The sequence below is a fragment of the Diplotaxodon limnothrissa genome, linkage group LG11, assembly GCF_057381915.1.
Source record: "Diplotaxodon limnothrissa isolate DT_005_m linkage group LG11, D_limnothrissa_male_GT1.1, whole genome shotgun sequence".
Lineage (NCBI taxonomy): Eukaryota > Metazoa > Chordata > Actinopteri > Cichliformes > Cichlidae > Diplotaxodon > Diplotaxodon limnothrissa.
In genome coordinates this window covers 15,519,527-15,534,208 of record NC_140606.1, presented here as the reverse complement: position 1 = coordinate 15,534,208, position 14,682 = coordinate 15,519,527, and the positions used below count along the sequence as shown (strand labels likewise).

Genomic DNA, 14,682 nt, shown 5'->3' with positions numbered 1-14,682 from the left:
TTGATATTTCATTTCTGTCTGACTGATACAATGCAGGAATGATTCAGATGACAGCGAGACACTCTTGAGCAGTCATGCATCCCAGAGGTTATTATTATGCTTGCAAAGATGATTCAGAGAAAGGTCTTAATGTAGTAAGACGCACCCGACACGTCACTTGTGGCTGTGCTCGGATCATCATCATCTTCATCGTTAATATTGTAGCTTTGTTACTTAGGCTAGAGGTCAATTCACTTTTCATTTAATCAAAATCCAAATAAGAGCTTCGTTTTCACGTGCTAATGATGAAATATTTATTTACGTCTTCAGAAACGGGCAGGATCTAACGTCCAACTCCTCTTTGCATTTTTCCAGCCTTCATTTAAGAAATACGTTTTTTTTAAAATTTACTTTAAGTGGTTTAAGGGTTAAGTATGATTGAATGCTTACAAAAAAGACCCTGATGTTGTAACTTAGGAGATCAGATATAATCTCTGTTCTGCATCTCTGCCAGACTGTCTCATTTCATTTGTATGATCCTTAAGCAAAATTCCTTGACTTTCATTAACTTGAAGTAACCTTTTAAAGCAGCAAAAGTGGTGTATACGGGATTTTGCCTTGGAGGGCACAACTTAAAACTAATGTAATGCATGTGAGAAACAAAATTATATGCAGGTATAGAGCTGTCTGGAAACTCAAATACATGTAACAAAAGGATGCAAGACTTATTTTAAGAGTCAAAAATCATAAGCCTGATAATGGTTAAAAACGGGCAAAAACAGTCCAATTAAGCTCACTGTTGGAATCACCGAGTTTCTGACAGTCTCAGAAATGTCATCTGGTTTATTTCAGTCTAAACATAGAGAGACTTCCTGTACATTACAATCATCCTGAAGGCACTGTGGGCATGAATGAACGTAGGAAACGATGACTCACGCAAGCACTGAGGCAAGTCTCCGCTCCATGTCCCGTTCCCTGTGCAGGTTAGCACAGCAGGAAAAGACAGCTCATAGCCGGGTAAACAGGTGTAACTCACGCTGGTTCCCCACTCCAGGACTGAACCCTCAAGGAGGCCGTTGGGGATGGATGGGGGTGTAGGACAGGTGACCACTGTAGGGATAGAGTGGATACGCAGGTCACAGACGCATCAGAGTATATTCAAAGCACAAATCAGAACGAATTAAGTTTGAGTGCAATGCTTAAAAGAGGGCAAGACTCAAATTTCAAATCTCAGCAAAATCGTCAGAACTAAAAAATAGGAAATAGTTCACCTTCCCATTCTGACACTCTCTGATTTTAAGGGGGAGAATCGATGATTAGTGTGTACCGCCACCCTCTGTAATAGTTGAGGGTCTAAAGCAAATTTGAAGTATTTAGAGTTATAGATAGAATATAGTCTTTGATAGTTTACTGGAATCATCTATGGTTCACTCTCTGACATAGTCTGAATATTTGCTGGAAGAAGGTATTTTGCAAACGAAGACTCTCAGCTAAAATATAACTTACAACAAGAAAATGTTGTGACTTGAAAATATTGGGTTTAGTAGCCTTGGATGCCAGCAGGAGAGGTCAAACGAAACCTTGAGGAAAGATTGTTTTTCTTCTGCCTTACAGCAAAGGTGAGTTACATTCAGCAACCAAAATGGCTGCTGAATGTAACTCAAGGAGAACAGACAAACAACTACTGTGATTAATCTGTATTTACAAGAATATGGCTACACATGTACTGAATCTTACATTTCAAATTGAAATGTTGCTAAATATTAATTGCACTGAGGTTAAGATGGCGTAAGATGGATGTAAACACACAGTAAACACAGTAATACACTCACTTTTCATCCAAGAAATATAAGCTTTTATCATCCTATTCATATACTGATGGTTAAAATGTTTCCTAGAGACCTTTATTTAAAAAAAACAAACAAAAAAAAACTAAAAACCAAGTCAGGTTAAAACTGGTCAATGCAGTGACCAAAACCCCATTACACCAAAAGCATCAAATTAAAAGCAGCAGAGGTGGCACTAATTCACCATTCTGCATAGTGTGGATTACAGCTGAGGAAAAAAAAAAAAAAAAAAAAAAAAAATTAAATGAATGAGAGGTAAAACTTGAGGGGGTAGGGACAAATAAGTAAATACTTCAGCCTACTCCTTTTCAAACAAATAATGGAATGATATTTTGTAATGATTGTGAAGGCACATGTTTGAAATGTTTGAAATAAAAATGAACTGAACTGAACTGAACTGAAAATGAGGTCTTTAGCTCAGAGAAATAGTCTGTGTTTTGACTGTGAGCGATTTCTGTTTGGAGAATACAGAATAATTTCTGTGCAAAATGAGGGGGGCATCTTGCGTCTGTGTAAGCCGTAAACATTCAGCTCAACAAATGTAATAAATGAATGCATAATAAAGCTCAGAGTTTGTTCTGACACACTTGGAGATGAACCCGTGGGGACGCAGATGGGATATGGGTTTTAGAGATGTGAATAAATTAGTGCTGTTGCTTTATACCACTGCTATCCTCCCTCAGCACCCATCATTACCCCCAAGTCTTTTTCTCCCTTCTTTCTTTTTGGCATTCTTGTGTTTGGTTAAACACTTGAACAAACATCTGCAAACTGAAGTCGAGCCTTATCCGAATCTTTCAACTGTGGCAAGTTCAATTGATTCGTTTATATTTAAAATACATGCGTGCTTGTTACATATGGCTCCCTGACAGAGAAGCCTTTAATTCTCTTCATCTTATTTTCACAATTCAAAAATCAAAAAGTTGTGACAATTATCCAAGTTATGACATGAGAGTGACGCGGGGATAGAAGGCAGGCACATGACGGACAACTTCCTTGCCTCGTTAGCGCAACTTTTCATTCTCTGCACAACAAATTACAGTAAATGTGGAGCAAGCCACTGTGGGATATTCACACATCCTCTCAAAGGTGGAACTGTCTTTTTGTTCTCAGTTGGCAGCAGATCCAAAATGATTTCCATATGGACATTTTGCAGCAGCATATACAGTATATATGAAGTGTGCTATAATCAGAACAGTATTTAGGCCACGGTGAATAGAGAATAAAAATAAGAGCAAAAAACCTTCTCGTGCTCCAATCTGTTTTTTAATGTTTTGTTTGTGAACGTAATTTTGTTTCTCAAGGAGAAACAGGTTCACTTAAAATTGTTTCCCTTTGAAGTTAATGAATCAGTAAAGAGTGCCTTCAGTTTGGGATTTCCAAGTTGTTGCTCTGGGAAAAAAGGGGCACTTCATTCTGAATTATCTCACTAAAATGCGTAGCTGGAGGCTGTAAAGTAAAAAGCAGGTTTGCGTGTGTATTTCAGTGATCTTACGGTATATCTGTGTAAAAGACACGAAAGGGGGGGGGGGGGGGGGTTATAGAAAATGTATGAGTGCACGTGTGCAAGTAGGCAATTTACACAGATTAGAAGAGTAGGTCTTCTAATCCTGTAAGCACTGCATCTGAAATTACTTGCTTTAAAAAAAGCAGAGAGTGTCCCCATTTTCGTAAGTAGTTCTAAGCAGCATTAGTGCCTCTTAGCTGAACATGCCAAACCCGGGATTCAAACTGAATCCTTGCCGGGCAAGGCTTAGGATGCGTCATCACACACAAACGCTGTGGCTAAAACTGATGCTCATACACTAAGTGCAAATTTATGCCCAGGCTTGGCACATGCAAAACCTCTTTGTCTCAATTTTTCTCCTCTTGGCTTTCCTCTCACTTTTTTCCCCTCGTCCCCCTCCCTTTCTTAGAATACTAACTCAGTTTCCTGTGGCACAATCATCCAAAATCTATGACAAGGTGACAGATGCCAGGTGTGAGAACTTTAAAACAGCTCACCTTGAGTGAACTGCAAGCACCTTCAACTTAAACCCAATCGTGAAAAATGAACAACAAAAAACCAAAAACAAAACAAAAAAAACTTGTGCAAAAATAGGCATTGTTTTTAGTTTCACATGAAAGAAAAGAAAACAGATATTTTTCCAGTCCTTTTCTGAGATGTCCCACTGCGTAGGCTGTCAGGGAGAGTGATGATAAAAAAACGTATGATTACCAGTGTGCTTTTCTATTGCTTGCCCTAGATAGTCTTAGAAAGAGACCAAAGGACAGGAAGAACACGGCAACAGGGGGAAAGCAAAGCATAAAACGTCTGTACTCCTTCTTTATACCCCATCCACACCGAGGAATGGAAAATTAATGTTGAGCACCCACTTAGTAATCAAAGTCCTCTCTCTCTTGCCTTTCTTTTATTCATTTATCCCATGAGAGAAATAAGTGCTATCGGAAAAGCGAAGGCAGTTGAGAGACAGAGGCAGGAGGACCTTGTGGCTCACTGACTAATGCATACAGGTCAGTGGGAGCTGACAGCATTCAGGCAGTGGCAGCGCTGGGAGAAAACGTGAGTGTGCAATCATCTGTGTCTACGTATGCATGAGAGAGACACTTCTGTAATTGAATGCCCCCGTGTGATTGTATTCAGGCACAGCGGTGTGTGAGCGAGTGTGATGAGGAGGCCTAAGCTCTGGGGTTTTGCTCCTTTCCACGCCACCCCCATTAAGCGTAGCCGGATCGAGGACCGAGAGGCTGAGCGGTTGCGGTAGCTGTCAAGGATTAGCGCTCAGAGGTTAGCAATGTCACACACTTTTAATATACACACATGAGGGTTATACACTTGCACATATACACCCATTGCCCTCTGTCTTCTTTTCTCTCCCAGTTTAAACAGCTGTGGGACCATCAATTCAACCAACAGCTTCACCGTACAATACCCCAGAACACGGCACGTTAATATTGAATAGCACTAATAAAATATTACAATTACTGTCAGACTGAATTTTGTAATTTTTTAATCTTCAAGACAAGGTTGAGAAGATTAGTAGGGCAAGAAGTAGCCTGGCTTAAACAGCTACTTATATGGTAAATGGTAAATGGCCTGTATTTGTATAGCGCTTTTCTAGTCCCTAAGGACCCCAAAGCGCTTTACACAACCTGTCATCCACCCATTCACACACACATTCACACACTGGTGATGGCAAGCTACAATGTAGCCACAGCCACCCTGGGGCGCACTGACAGAGGCGAGGCTGCCGGACACTGGCGCCACCGGGCCCTCTGACCACCACCAGTAGGCAACGGGTGAAGTGTCTTGCCCAAGGACACAACGACCGAGACTGTCCAAGCCGGGGCTCGAACCGGCAACCTTCCGATTACAAGGCGAACTCCCAACTCTTGAGCCACGATCGCTTAACACGATGAGCTTAACTATCTTTGGATCCCCCCCCAAAAAGTCTTATATATGGGTTACAAGTAGAAACACAAAAAACAAACTCAAAGGAGGTTTGAACCTCTCACAACCTGCCTATTTCATTTCATTTGTCCTTTCGTCTACCTCAAGAGGCCTGCTTCACTGTAACTGAGACAGCAGCCTGGGAACAGTTCCTTAGCAACAATGAGCCCCTATTAGCCTTGTGGGCTCTTCCCCTTCCTGGTGTACTCTTGAGCTGTTCGCTGCACAAGTTAATCTTCCCTGCAATACTTACTTTTGAGTGTCAAGCGCAGAAATGCTAATCTATGCCTCCACTCAGGCGTCATAAATCACGGAGTGATGTATCGCTGATGGGCGTACAACAGCTAAGTCCTCTTCCTGGATTTTCCAACTTTGATGTTAATCATAGAGTAGAATGGGCACAAACTTCAGGGAGAGGACTCCAGTGATTAACTGTTGGGGTACAATTAGAGGTATCCTTGTGGTGATGGAGAGGACTTATTAGCCATCCATCACCAGGTGTCAGAGAACTTTTAGCATCGGCTCTTTGCATTCACAGGTGCAACTCTAGACTGGGGGATGAAATCATCATAGATGGAGATATATAGTTTTTTTTTAATCCAGCTGAGAATGTGGCCATAGACAGTGAAGCATAAAAAGTAGCAAGATTTTTGCATTAAATGGGTGATATTTTGAGAAACACATTAAAAATGGCTTTATTTCTATGTGTGGATGTGTACGTTTCAAATATATGCACCTTATTATGCAAATAGGTTTATGTCTTTCAGTGTCATTGCCATTTGCATTATCAGTGCGCTTAAGTGAGGAGTATATGGCAGTATCTGACTACACAGGAAGCCTGTGTCACCTTTCTTGCTAATCTCATTAGATCTCTGGATGTAAGCATACACTTTAGATTGTGCGTGACAGTGTGCTGGCATGCCAAGGTTGTTACAACGCTGTCTGATGGTTATCAAGGTTGAACGTCCACTGCAGCAAGTCTTTGATACAGTGTAGGAGAAATGCGTATCTGTGGGAGGTACTTGCCTTGACATGCTGGCATGGTTCCACTCCACGTCCCATTGCTGGTGCAGGTCCTGGTGAAAGAGTTGTCCCCTCCCACCATCACATACCCCAGTTGGCACATGAACGTCACATTCTGGCCCACTGTGGTGTCGTCGCCAAACCTGAGTCCATTTGCTGGGATACCGGGATCGCCACAGGTGATCACTGCCATTGGTAGTAAAAAATAAGCGCTGCATCAGAAATCATCCTTAATGGTGTGGAGTGAACTTCAACATGAAACATAAAGCAACATTTCTATTTTTAGTCTTCCTTTGTATCATTAATCATTAGTTCTTTTCCTAATCTTGCATTTATTTGTGCCACTGCGACATCACTGTGTACTTCATCATGGTTAGGATTATTCTTTTCAGGTTTAATAATGATACAGCGGTCATACTAATATTTTATCAAATGACTGAAATATCTGTGACATTTACAGCTGTGCATGATGATCATTGCTACACCTCGACCCATAATTCATACCCAAGACAGTGACAAGAACAGGAGATGTCTGCACAAAAAACACAAAAAACTTAACGCTGCGTGTTTGCCACCAGCTAGTCGGTAGTTATATGTTCGTGACTGGTAAATGTTAATTGGTTCTGAGTATTCTTTCACTCGTATGAATCAAATTGTTCTGTGTAGTCGTGAATTGCCAGAAGCAACGTTGGTTCAACTTAAGTATGACTGATCAGGGTATTGCCTTTTGTGTGATTTGGCAGGTCTGTAATGAGCTGTTGGACATGAGAGAGTAGAGAGTAGCAATTCACCTCTGAGGGACATTTATCTGTAAAGAATTACTGGAAAAACTAGCTTGGCTGCAGTTTTACAGATACATAAAAGTACTTTTCTTCTATGTTGTTTGTATTTCAGCTGGTCTTTGTAATCGATGAGGCTACCAGTGTGGCTTCTGGATCTGAATAGTGAAGCCAGTGAACACTTTGAATCTGCTTTCTTTCTAATGGAGAGCATGGGGTGACTTATCTATCCCAAAGGAAAAAGACAGCACACTTCCCTTGAACTATGACCTCAGTAAACACTTCCCTGGAGTGTTTTTGGTCATAATTATAGTTTTAAGTCACATTTCATACAACATTTATTTTGTAAAATATTTCCCATTTGCAATCAAAAAGGAAGGTAAAACAGGTTAGGTATCTGAACTGGTCAACACTGTGAATGAAAAGGTGTGTACCATTTCCCTCGGTTTTTGCATCCAGCTCTTTACTTGTTGCATTCTGCTACAAAATATCAAGATAGTGGAAGTCAGAATCCCCACCTTTGGGCTTTAAGAGTCAGCTTCACAAGCCAAAAGGTGCATACAGCCACCATTTATGTGAATTTATGTTTGTAACAAAAGTTGCTTACTTGGACTTTTCAGAAAACTGAGATTCAGTTTATTTCATTACAATCCTTAAGTTCTTAAAAAGAAAGCTACTTCCATTGGATGTCCTGAATGGGAGCTGAGAGCAGAATATAGTGACGTGGGGTTTTTAATGATACTTTTAGATACACTGAGGTTTTAGTCTGAATGTAATAATTTTGTAACTGAAAGCAACATACAAGCAGTTTCTCAAATGACTTCTAAAAGCCCACGTGACAAATAAATGATAGGTGGACAGTAATAAAGTAACAATGAATCATTATTTTATAAAGCAGCTCTTTTAGATGCCGTCTAAGGAACACAGTATTCGTTGGCCTCTTAAGTGTTCGATGCATTAACATAACTAAAAATGATTTCCAGGCATCTGACATAATGTTATGTGAAAATAAGGAATAGCTACATTGCCAGTTTGCTGTGCACATGACATAAGACTAAGTGACACCTACATTGTCATAATACTACTAACAGTAATCGTAATGTTTACTTGCACTTCTCCATTCTAGATTACGCCACTCTAGTTATATAATTTGTCTAAATCAGCAGAGGAACTAATAAAAATAATAATAATGTATTTTGTGCAGTCTCTTCTTTTCATATCCCTACTCTTGGCTTCTTTTCATGGCACAATTTCTCCAAAGTAAACAGATGGCTGAGTGTTGGCCCAGTATGTTGTCAGGTCTTAACCCAGTGCTACCGCTGATGAAATTATAGTTGCCAGCCTTTATTTGATTGCTTTTTCATAGCCCTCGTTTCATCTCGGAGGCTCTAATTTGTGCATACTTATTACAAAATCTTTCCTGACTTGTTCACCTTAATGTAAGAAGTCAGTTTGATGCATATGGCTGTCACTGCTAACGCCTCCTCCCTTAAATTAATTTCTGTTTGTTTATTTTTGGTTATTGCCAAGGAATTCAGCACTTGGAGATGTATTTCCTTCCTGGGTAAAACCAGCTTTGTATTCTGACAGAACACATGGGAAAAGCTGGATTCTTCATTTTACGAGATTGAAACTGATGTCACTATGTGAACAATCTAGTCTCATTTATTTTGAAAATTAACATAAAACCACAACAGCACCCTTTATGCTTGTTTGGCATGTATAGTCATTTGTTGTGTGCTTTTTCTGTTAACTGAAGCAATGCCGTACTGCATCCTTCTTACAGATTCCTGCCCCAAATATCATAATCTGACAAAGAATAAACTGCAGTGGAGCTGGTACTGATACATTTGATGTTTAATGTGCAGTTGTCATAATATTCCTCACCCAAAGTGGTTCTGTGGCTCTGCACACAGTAACTTACTACTTATTAAACTTGTCATCAACTTCCAGTCTAAGTCAGATAACGTAAACCATGTTTCGAATTCTAAGAATTTAGCCCTATGATATTTGACTACTCATGTAATAATGTAGTAATTACACTACAAGGACAAGCTTTTCTGTGGTGCATTGTGGAGGAAAGATAACATCTGGGTCTCACCAAAGCATGTAAGGTTCATTTTCTGGTAATATTGACTGTCTGAACAAAAATTTGCCTGTGTGATATTTGACAGGAAATGTGAAAAATACTCAACTTCAGATAGGGAATGGCTGGTGTAAGCCTAAGTCAAGAGTGCTGCCGCTTTTATTTATTAAATAAAGTTTAGTATTTACTAGTAAGATTTATCATCCTCTCGAAATTAATGTCAAATAAATTATTAGTTATTAGTTAGATATTTACTATTTAATATACATGCTCCAGATATAGCCACTGAAAACTGCCGCTTTCAACCAGAGGTCAGCTGGCTGACTGTTAACTCACAGCGAGCTCTCAGCTGAATGTCAGAAGCTAGGCATCCACCTTTTCTTCTCCTGGGGAGCGTCTACTTTCCACTATAAACACGCCTCTTTACTCAACTGCAGAGTGTGTGTAACTTATCAGCTGTTTGGGCTGCATAGCATTTTTGGGGGGGGCTGGTTCAGGAAAATACAAAGAAAATGATTGTTTTTGTACCAGTTTTGTGTAAATACCTGCTGTCAGTGATTCCTGGGATACTGTTTATATGTGTTAAAATCACAAACAGCCTACAGCGGATCTTTGGCCAGAGTTTTTTTGCAGTCATTGGCCTTCTGAGGGGGGGTGGGGGGGTGAGAGAGCTGTTTGAACGATCACCTTATTGTGACAAAGGAATCTGCTGTCTGTAAAAGTTACCCTTAAAATTACTGCAGCGATTTATCAGAGATGCGCGGAGCATGGATGGATAGTTAAAAAAATGCAGGTGGTTCACACCCAGCAATTTACTGCATAACATATTTTTACAAGTTCTTTTTTTCAAAGTGTGTATTTATTTATTTATTTATCATCAGCATCCAGATGGTTCTTTTCCATACATTTTGAGTGGTTTTTCTCTACATTCAGGTTGAGGGCTCATATGATGATGATGATGATCTTTGATCGCACAATCACAAGAAACAATATAGAAAATGTATAAAATAGGTATCAGCTGTTGATAATCTCCCAATTGCTTAGTTGATAAAATAAATCATATCCTATGGGGGCAGAGTGCTGTTTCAATGGTCACTCATGAAGACCAGGTTGAACAACAATAACTGTTACTTCTCAGCATATGGAGTTTTTCCTATAACTAAATAAATAAATGCTGCCTGTTGGACATTTATTTGCAGGACGTACCAGTTGTTGGACTTGGAGTGTCCCATTCAGAGCACAAAAGTTTTAAACTAGAGTATTAATATAAATCGCAAAGGTGATAGACCAAGATTAGCTGCAGACAACTTGAGAAAGCATGCATATGCTATGACTGTTAATTTATTTGGAAAGCATAACTGGCGAGAATTACCAATAGTTTTAAGCACAGTGCCAAATCGTTGTGGTTCACTCCTACACCCAGTGTTTCACTCATTAATTATCAAAAATATTCAGAAAAAAGTGCCAAATATTTCTGACAGAAATACACACACTTAAACATATTGTTGCGCAATCGCAGTGAGTTCAAATTTCAATTTAAAATTTGCATTTTGTATAAGAACATTAGCAATGCAATGAAATAATCATTTTATGCTTTCATGTTCAGAAACACAAGTCAGCAATAATCTGTCCAGCTTGTTCGGTCGTTTAGCCATGTAAATCAGCTTTGTTGGACCAAGGACACGTCTAAAACCTGCAGGACACCGGCCCTGGAGGCCTGGAGTTGGACACCTGTGCTCTAAAGCAATGCGGCTCCACACTGCTCCCCCTGGTGGTTACACAAGATATTACCACTGGTTTTCCTAAATACTACTTAGGGGCATTACTACTCATGGTTGCATCATCCATGTCACAGGCGGGAGATGTCATTACAAGCACCCATCACCCGGCAATTGGCCAGAATTCCACACATGACAATACAGTCACTGATGAGGTGGCCATTATAAGTGTCTGTATCTGTACGAGTGAGTATTTATCTATCTGCATTGTTACTGAATCACAATAACTCAAAGAACAGACACAGTTTGACATCTTCAAGATAAAAAGTCATTGACAAAGAATGATAAATAAAACCTGTTTTTTGCATGTTATTCTACAAATTTCAGGCAACAAATACAAGAAAGCATGGCTTTCACATGCTGCGTCACATATGCTTATGGTCTGGATTACACCTGGGTTTCTGAATCTGTACTAAGATTATGCACAGTATATATGAATGTTCACTGCATATTTTGTGTTGCCACATTTTATATGCACAGTTCATTTGAAGCCACCAAAATTACACATTATCTTCAATTAAGCATGGCACATCTCTTCAAACCCATGTCAGAAGCTGCTGGCATAAATCAAGGACAGCTCATAAAGATTTTAGCCGGTGTCAGGTGACCATCTTGTGAGGAGGTGGAAAAGTCATCTTTCCAGAAGAAAGGCGCAGAAAGAAAGAGGAAACAATGTGTGTATACAGTTGTAAATCTTTAATTATGCATGTCTATCTATGGGAAGTGAAAACTCAAGTTAAGCAAGCACAGTGCACAACAGCTGCAGGCTACCGACTTCAACAATTTAACTTAACTATGCAGCTTCTTTCAGTGCACTTACTTGCTGTGAGAAATTAAGTCAATAAGCTGCTTCCAGTAAATCTTCATGAACATTTTTTTCTTGCTTCTTGAAAGTTTAATATTGTTTTCTGTACTGTGATATACTTTGGGAACGTTAGTAACATATACTCAGATTCTACAAGGAGGACAGGCTGAGATGGAAGCAGGTGATACACTGTGGTGACCCCTAAAGGGAGCAGCCGAAAGAAGAAGTAGTAGAAGAAGACCAAGAAGTGACACATGATGCTATATCACTGATTTTCTTTTTCTAAAGCAATGTGAGCCAACCAATTACTTGGTATATTTTAGCTACTTAGGAAAAAAGAACTCCAATTTGAAGAAACGGATCGCTTCAGAAATGCCTTCATGTACAGTAATCCCTCTGCACCACTTGGGGAATCCAATACTACACTTAAACTGACAGAGAAACGCACAGACAAGAGAAGCGAAAATATGATGATAGCAGAGAAATCAACTGAATTAGAGTGTATTAAACGGCAAATATTCTCACTTTAAAAAAAAATCCCTGTTCGCCATTTATTTGACAAAGTGCTTTTATGGTTTTAGTTCACAATTCACTGAGCAACTCTCTTTCCTTAATACACTTCATCTCATTTGCTAATTTCTGAACATGCTCTATAAATTTCATGTATCATCCGCTAAGAGTTTCTGGGGAGAAAAAAATAAAGTTCAAACTTTTCTCTCTCCCCTTGAGAGTGTTGTGTGACTTTGATCTGGTAACCTACATGATCGATTACCCATGAACCGTGAAAATGATTGCCTCCTTAATGAAGGCACAGTGAGCCAATCCTGGCATCCTAAGTGTTGATGTCCCTGAACTGACCACTAAACTTTAATGTGAAGTGATAGTACAAAAGAGAAGAAGTTTGGGGATGAGCACGCTCCAAAGTGGGAAAAAGAGCTAAGAAAGCTCCTCTGCTTTACTGCACGTTTGATCATTATTATTCAAACCCATTTTTTCCCCAGTTGTTCGCTTTCTTCACTCCTTCCCTGTGCATCTCTCTCCAGAGACCCATTTCAATCCAGAATTGAAAATTACATCCACACCATTTATCTTTTTCTTGTCATTCAATAACAAGCAAAAAGAATAAGGAAGAGAGAATATGGGGACTTTCAGAGAGAAGAACAATGTGTAATTTTGTTTCAAAGTCATCCTGATGCAAACTGAATATAGATTGGAATACTTCTTAATTACTCTGAGGCTCATTTGCCAAGATCCAGACAATAAAAACTGCCTGACATCTTTGATGCTTCACTGGGCGAACAGGCTCAAAGAGATTTGTCTTAATCGATATCATATATTTCAGCAGCGCTCCCGGCACACGTGATTTCAGATGAAAGAGGGCACAACATCAGGTTCAATGTCCATCGTGTTCAACTTGATCATACATTATACAAAGAACGAGACTGGCTGCTGATTCAATCTGCTATGCTAACAGTACATTCGCTGTGCATTATTGTGCTGATCATCCTTTTCCACATTGAATTTGTGTTTACCCATCACACCCAGAGGAGTGCCTAATCGTTCTTGTCCTATTTTCTAACTTTTTCTTTGTGTGCGCGTGTGTTCTAGTTCTTGAGTGCGATCGTGGCTCAAGAGTTGGGAGTTCGCCTTGTAATCGGAAGGTTGCCGGTTCGAGCCCCGGCTCGGACAGTCTCGGTCGTTGTGTCCTTGGGCAAGACACTTCACCCGTTGCCTACTGGTGGTGGTCAGAGGGCCCGGTGGCGCCAGTGTCCGGCAGCCTCGCCTCTGTCAGTGCGCCCCAGGGTGGCTGTGGCTACAATGTAGCTTGCCATCACCAGTGTGTGAATGTGTGTGTGAATGGGTGGATGACTGGATATGTAAAGCGCTTTGGGGTCCTTAGGGACTAGTAAAAGCACTATATAAATACAGGCCATTTACAGGCCATTTGAGTAACAAATTCAACGACTGCCAGACTTAAGTGTGACTGAACTAAATGTGATTAACGAAGCAACACTGAAATCCCTAAGATGTGTGTTCCCTGTTCACCGCAGTGACAGAATCTGGACTATGCCTGACCACATCTTATTGATCAGACACCGATCACAGCATAGCCTTTAACAGTGACTACTGACACAGCTGCTCTTCTTCTCATTTTCTAATGAAAGTGTGAACGCTGTGCAGCGGAGAGGCCTTTTAAAGAAATCCACCATGACTACGAGACACAACTACATCCTCCTTTCATGTGTCTGTGTGTGCAAAACTCACTTGTGCAGTTTGGAGCTGTGCCAGACCATGTGCCATTTGCCAAACACTGGCGTGTAGGCGAACCAGTGAGGAAATATCCTTCCATACACGAATACACGATAGAATGGGAGAAGGTTGTGCCATCCAAACGGGAAATACGACCGTGAGCCGGGGTACCTGGATTCCCGCACTGTACCGCTGCAATACAGGGGAGAAAAGACAGGATGTGAAGGTCAGAGGTGTAAAATAGTAATGGATTTTCTATTTTCCATATCAGTGGGTTAGAAGCCCCGAAGGTGGCTTCAAGATGACTTCTGAAGGTCCCGAGGGGATTAAATGGCTGTGAAAGGACATATTCACGCACTATACTGTGAATATAAATATTTATTTATGGAATAATTGCTGTTTTGCCTTTGACCTGCTGTATGTTTGCAGTTTCTTGACTTGTGTCTGATTAACTCTCAGGTGGAAAGTCTGCAAAGGGCAGACTGAAATCCTCGGCTTGTGTTCCTCATTATGTCTTTGTGCCTCCCATTACGGGACGTAAGAAAGCACTGCTGCTTGTTTTTTTGTTTTTTAGAGAAGCTGTGAATAAAGCAGTAAAGAACAACTAATCTATAGAGCTTTATTAAGAGAGGCTAATGAGCAGAACTGATGCAGTGGTACACAAAACCTTATCGCAGTATTGAT

At 40.2% G+C, this 14,682-nt stretch overlaps 1 protein-coding gene across 4 annotated transcripts in view; it reads right to left on the bottom strand.

Annotated features, from left to right (window-relative positions):
* LOC146622512 (CUB and sushi domain-containing protein 3-like) overlaps positions 1 to 14,682 on the bottom strand; it is a 249,677-nt gene that overhangs the window by 20,150 nt on the left and 214,845 nt on the right. For all 4 annotated transcript variants that reach the window (XM_085366252.1, XM_085366249.1, XM_085366253.1 and 1 more), the window contains 3 exons: positions 14,014 to 14,190; positions 6,304 to 6,486; positions 916 to 1,089 (listed from right to left, as the gene is read on the bottom strand). In XM_085366252.1, the coding sequence (XP_085222378.1) occupies positions 916 to 1,089; positions 6,304 to 6,486; positions 14,014 to 14,190 (534 nt within the window). The remainder of the gene's footprint in view (positions 1 to 915; positions 1,090 to 6,303; positions 6,487 to 14,013; positions 14,191 to 14,682) is intronic.